Source organism: Lygodium microphyllum, chromosome 3 (assembly GCF_053477565.2).
Source record: "Lygodium microphyllum isolate KBCC chromosome 3, Lygodium_microphyllum_v1.1.10, whole genome shotgun sequence".
Lineage (NCBI taxonomy): Eukaryota > Viridiplantae > Streptophyta > Polypodiopsida > Schizaeales > Lygodiaceae > Lygodium > Lygodium microphyllum.
Genome location: NC_141137.1, coordinates 61,967,710 through 61,973,754, shown reverse-complemented (window position 1 = coordinate 61,973,754; position 6,045 = coordinate 61,967,710). Strand labels below are relative to the sequence as shown.

The window sequence follows — 6,045 nt, the reverse complement described above, 5'->3', positions numbered from 1 at the left end:
AGAATCTAGGAGCTTGGAAGTGGTGTTATGGAGTTTGGAAGCAAAGGTTTGGACAATGCTATTTTATAAGGTAGAGTGTTAATGGGGGGCGATTTAAAAAAGAGAAAGTACTTATGTTTATAAAATCAATTCACAAATTTTTTCGGTTAATAAAATAAGTCGTTTGTGGGGTGAGCTCTCACATATTATGTCATTTGTGAGGTGCGCTCTCACATATTACGAGTCATGTCTGGCACGATGATGGAGCGCTTGCTCTCTCTCTCTCTCTCTCTCTCTCTCGCTCTCTCTCTCTCTGTCTGTGCGCATATCAATCAATCAAACAGTTAGACATTTCTAGTTCATCTTTCTTGTGAACCTGTCTACTTCAAGCTTTTGCCTTTTAATCGTTGCCATTAACACATCTCTCTCTCTCTCTCTCTCTCTCTCTCTCTCTCTCTCTGCAGCTCTGTTCTCATCCTTTGGCAGATGGAATCACAGGTAATGGCATCGGCCTCTTTTACTCCATCTGCATTGTTTCAGCATCTGGATAGCTCCATTTCTTACTTCTTAATCATCCCCCTTAAAGCTGTCCTTGACATAGCTGCTCTGTAATACTGGAATTTGACATTGCTTGCTCTTAAATCCAATCAGGACTGATCACATTGAATCAGTAGGCATTGGAAAGAGATGAATGTATAGATGAATTTGATGAATACATATATATATGGTCACCTTGTTAAGAGATGAATTTGATGATTCGTTGTTGATTCTCTGTGCTTTGTTTAAAAAAATCTCATTGGATTGAATTGTTCCCATCAAATTTCAGGCAGAAGCTTCTGCATCAGGATGGCCCTTGGGCTTGCCTCCTGTGACTTTCCAAATGCGGCTCGCGGACGCGTGCATGGCGGGAGCAGAGCAGGCTGCCTCATTTGTCCTAACTGCCACTCCGAGCTTTTCATCCTTATCTTCATCAGATTTGGACACAGAGGTAGACATTCAATCTGGGGTCTTCTTTTAATGATGCTGTCATGAAGAATGGCATTATGGCACTTGGCCTTTTGAGTATCCTAACATTGTCTTAACATTGATGTATGTTGCACAAAGGCTTTGTCTCTGAATGGCAAAAAGAGCTTGAGGTTTGGTGAAAGAATTCTGTACATGCAAATGATTGAAGGATCCCTTGCATTTGTATGGTCAGAGAGATTTGTGGGTGATGATTATAGTTCATTGAATGCACTTTTAACCCCAAGCTGCCTAATGGGGACAAGCTCCTTGAAGTTGCACAATGCATTTGTTAATGATTTTCCACTCTTCATTATGAATCTACTTTTAAGCTGACCATTTGCATTCACTTACATTTCCCATCTAAAAGGATCCTAGTCTAGTGCATGTGTGCATGAGGACCATTCTGAAGAATTAATCTCTTGTTGGATGTGCAGTCAACAATATCATTCTTCCCTGACAAAAGCATCACTCTTGGCTCATTGATCGGTGTAGGCGGGGCCGCAGACCTGCTGGGATCAGGTAGTCCAAAAGCAAGTGGATTAGAAAGAGTAACAGAGCATGATGGTGGGAATGAATCCAGCATCAGCACGGCTAAGCTATGGAGATTCATAAGGTGTGGCACATGTAGAGGCTTCTACAGTGATGATGCCAGCAGCCTTGATGAGCCTCCTTCACTGGCCTACTTGTTGGAATTAGAAAGAGAAGCAGAGAGGTGTGGCAACAATGCCAAAGTATACATAAATGTCATGTACGAAGATGCTGAGGAATTCGGGACTCCGGCTATCAACCCTTTGTTTGATGCAGCAGGCTCTTCTATGAGTAGCAATGCAGCTGTTAGCCTCCACACGGTAGAAGAAGAAATCCTGGAGAGCAGCACTACCAAGCCAATCAAGACACCAGACCCGAAACGCCCAGAAGCTATTTTGAACAACGAGGGTTGGCCCGAAGGATGCATCATTGGCAGAAGGAGAATCAAGCACAAGAGGACCCAATCTGATGGTCCATGCATCCTCACGTGTGTCTCTCATGTATGGGGATTGCCCAGAATGACCTCTTCCAAACAACATGTTCGAGAGAAAAGTAGAAAGAAGAAGAAAAATGCGAGCCCTAAAATGGTCAATTCTGTGATCTCTAGCATGGGGGTGCTTGCAAAAGCAGAGAAAATGAGCAGAGTGAAAAGCATGGAGACAAGCTTATCATCTACAATGGAAGAGAAGTTAAGTATAAGACAGCAAACTGGCATCATTCCTTGTTCTAATGGTATTATGTCAACAGAGACAGGGTGGAGTCCAAAGGGCAACATGGACTTGGAGAGTACCCACTCTGCCATTGACACAACAACAGGAGAAAGCTGCCAAGGGGAAGAGGAGGGTCAACTCTCAAGTCTTGTAAGGGGAGGTAATTTACCCAAGGAGGGTAAGTTGGGTCAGAAGGAGGTGGGCTCTGCTCTAAGCTTCTTAAGGACAGAGATTTTAAGTTCCAAGAGAAACAGGCTTGCTCAGAAAAAGGTGGCTGACCATGCAGAAGAGCAAGGAGGAATAAAGGCTTTCTGAGAGAAATGGAAGCCTGTTCTTTGGGGGAGGGGGATTCCAAAGGCCAGTTTGTGTGTAAGAGGAGAGTGTTAGGGGGGCCAATGCTAGGTATAAGAGAAGGTGTTAGTACTTGATGTTGCATGGTGGGTCAAAGGCTAGGCTAGTAAGCTGATGGTGCATGGTGGGGCAAATGCTAGGCCAGTGCTCACGAAAAACTTTTTTCCCATCCAATGGAAAAACGGACCCGGCTTAACCCCGGTTGGTTTTGGCAGAAAATAGCTGGTTTTATAACTAAAATGCTAAAAAAATAGCCGGTTTTCATCAAGACAAGCTTCAATTTCAGCCGGTTTTTTGAGATTCTTGCTTGGAAAAAATACACTAAAGGATGGTTTTCTGTGAGCACTGTGAGTCCATTGGTAAGGTGACACATCATCCCGCCCGCAACAAGCGCGGTACGACTTTTCCGGCATGGCACGGATGGAGGGGACTCATCATCATGGCATGCTGAGTGGGCCATAAGTGCGGAGACACATGATGGGACCCATCCATTGAACCTATGTATAATTTATATGTGATACATAAGGAGCTCCATAGAAAAGCTCACTCTATACATGACTTTACTGAATGTACAATGGTGTCTAAGCACGAGCTCACTGAAGGACAATGGCTGACTAAGGAAGAGGAAGGAGGGGGACCTTCTGAGGATGATGAGCAGGCAAGAAGAAGAAGATGGAAGGTTCAAGGCATGTACCAGGAGATGATCTCACATCCTGATGAGTGCTCTGCCAAGCATGTAACTGCACTGACTGCTTTTCTAGGGTCAATGGGGCCTTTTCAGAACGCCCCCTTCTAAACTTTTGTTGACACGCGGCTGCTGATAGTCTCCTTTTTGGTCTCTCGTCATCTTTCTTTCTGTACCCTGCATTGCGCCACACAACCCCCCCCCCCCCCCCCCCCCCCCCACCTTTTTCTTTTTTTTTTTTTCCTTTTTTACTACCTTAGATTCACTTCCTTCAGTCTTGAACCTTCTCCCTTTCTCCTCACACCGTGTCCTTAGATATTAGAAGACCACTTCACACAGCCAATTCAAAAACCTTCATCATTAACTATTTGCAACACTCTTTCCCTTGCATTTTTTGCAAGTCTTTTAATCATATTTTAGCTCTAGCATCCGTATTTTTCGAAATTGAAAAGCCCTGCTCTTGAAAGTTTTCAATATTGAGCAATTCGCTTGACATTTAATCTTGCTTGTGTGAATTCCGCTCTGATATTAGGCACTTGTTGTGAGAGGGTGAGAGAGATAATATCACTTGTGAAGGAGAGAGAGAGAGACACACACACAAGAGACGAAGAAGAAGAAGAAAGTTGTGAAATGATATATCATAAGATGCCTTTAAGCATTGTCTACATGAGAGAGAGAGAGAGAGAGAGAGAGAGAGAGAGAGAGAGGGTAGGGTAGTGGCGGTTAGTTGCTAGGTTGAATGCATGTGAACCATATGGTCTTGAGTTGAATTCCTATGTGTGTATTGCCATCTAGTAGTAGGAATAAGAACAGGAGATTTGAACTTGGTTTGTGGTTTTATTTTACACACACACATATGCCGCAAGGACTTGATAGGAAAGGATGGACCATGGTATTATTACCAACATGTAGAGACACATATTTCGGGTAAAGAGGCCATTGTTGTGTAGCACTACTTTTTGACACACAAGGATTGCCTTTTCTTTTGCCCCAAATGTCTTTGTGGCTCGTTCTATATGCTTTCACACACAAATATTTTTAGGTAATCTTTTTCTTATTTTGAAAAGAGTTTTGGGATCTTCAAAATCCTTAAAGGCCAATACTAAAGTTAGGACTAGGCTATTGTTATGTTAGCTTCATTCCAACTTCGAGAGCCAAGAAACTTTAAACATTGGCCAACTAGCATAAGTGTAGATAATATTGAAATAAATTAGCACAATATTAGTGGGGCCACATGCATCTCTATTGGCATGTTCATCTTCACTGGTCTCTTTACCTTGATTGATCTAAGTGTGCATAACATTGTGAATGCAATTATCCTCTCCCTCTCTTATGGATGGGATGTACATCATAATGTGCCTACATAACGAAGCATAGGATACTACTTGTATAGCACAACGGTGTCAAAGTAGTGGAATTATGATCTTTAAGTATAAGTATAACTATAAACAGTGTGCCCATTTGAAAAGAAAGGTCTTGGAAGGAATGTAAAAGCACATGCCTCCATGATACAAAAGCAAATGGATTATAAAATGCCTTAGTTATTGTACACTAACATTTATGGCTCTATATTGTAAATTAAATTTCACTCTTGTGTGAATTCAAAAGATTTATTTTACACAAAATCTATGTTTTTTAAATATTGCTTTGGGGCTCCATCTAAAACTAGCAAGGTCGAAACAAGAAACATATCTATGTTACTTAGCTAGAGTGCATCCATTTGATATTTTAAATGTCACAATCTTCTTTTATTAAGATGATACTTCAAGATCATGTAGAGGGTTGTTAGTCAATCAACTTTGGCTATTGAGTACAACAATTTCTCAAAAAGTGGCGAACCTTAATAGATAATAGCTTGTTCACAATGAAAGATGCCATATTGGGCTCACCTGATTTCTTCTCAATTTAGTTAGTCATATAACAAAATCATTGGGAACATATTGGAACCTTTGCTAAGTTCTAAATCATAACGTGAACTTGTCCAAGTGGCCCCTTCACCTTATTGAACAACTCATTAGATCTACTCAATGGCCTAAGTTTTATCTCATAATCTTATATACCATTGGGGAAAATATGGACTTCAAAAGAGCATGGTAAGGAATGGATTAGGGGGAGATTACTTTTTGTAATCCTAAAACTAAGTGCGCTTGGATGCCATGATGAGGGTATAGGGGATTTTGAACAAAACTTAGGGATATGGGTCCATAAGTTAAGCATAGTGAATTCAATCTCCACATGTGCAAGATTTTTAAAACAATACCTAATGAAAAAGTGTCAAGAAGTGAATTGGAGAGAGAGAAAGAGGAGAGAAGATTGCAAAAGAGAGATGAAGTGTAGAAGTGAGAGTAAGTCTAGTTGAGGAGAGAAAAATACTAGAAATGGAGTCTAGAGAAAGACATGAAAGTAGGAAAGAGATGGCTGGCAACTATGAAAGGACACAAAGAGAAAGATGAAGCAAAAGAAGACACTTGTACTAATGTCAAAACTGGATACAAAATGATTGGTACCTTCTTCTTTTATACCTATCCTTATGTACTCTATTTTTCATCTCTTACATTCTATCCCCACTCAAAGAAGTTTTTATTCTAAAAAATATTGGTGGATTGTTTACAATGGTTGAATGTAAAGGAAATTAGAGTACTACTTTGGTACAAGTGGCTACAAAAAATAAGAAAATCACTAATATGTACTAAGTAATAGATGGAATCGGAAGTGGAAAAGACAATAGACCATATGGACATCCATTTGAATTGATAAAACTGAAAGCTAGACCACTATAACTCTAAG

At 40.7% G+C, this 6,045-nt stretch overlaps 1 protein-coding gene across 6 annotated transcripts; it reads left to right on the top strand.

Annotated features, from left to right (window-relative positions):
- The first annotated feature begins 239 nt into the window (after window positions 1-239).
- LOC148038410 (uncharacterized) lies at window positions 240-5,554 on the top strand. Of its 6 annotated transcripts, none has more exons than XM_087671595.1 (3): window positions 240-477; window positions 806-967; window positions 1,477-5,553. In XM_087671595.1, exons 2-3 carry the CDS (start codon window positions 826-828, stop codon window positions 2,535-2,537), a joined length of 1,203 nt encoding a protein of 400 aa, XP_087527721.1. In that variant the 5' UTR covers window positions 240-477; window positions 806-825; the 3' UTR covers window positions 2,538-5,553. The 6 variants fall into 6 exon arrangements, with proteins under 6 accessions (XP_087527721.1, XP_087527715.1, XP_087527725.1 ...); XM_087671589.1 differs by having other exon boundaries at window positions 242-477; window positions 1,419-5,518; XM_087671599.1 differs by lacking the exon at window positions 240-477 and adding an exon at window positions 502-649 and having other exon boundaries at window positions 1,477-5,554.
- The last annotated feature ends 491 nt before the right edge of the window (window positions 5,555-6,045 follow it).

Bases quoted from the DNA above. Each gene is read 5' to 3' on its own strand.
- LOC148038410 (XM_087671589.1), top strand. The intron at 968-1,418 runs GTAGACATTCAA...TTGGATGTGCAG, and splicing joins CATCAGATTTGGACACAGAG to TCAACAATATCATTCTTCCC.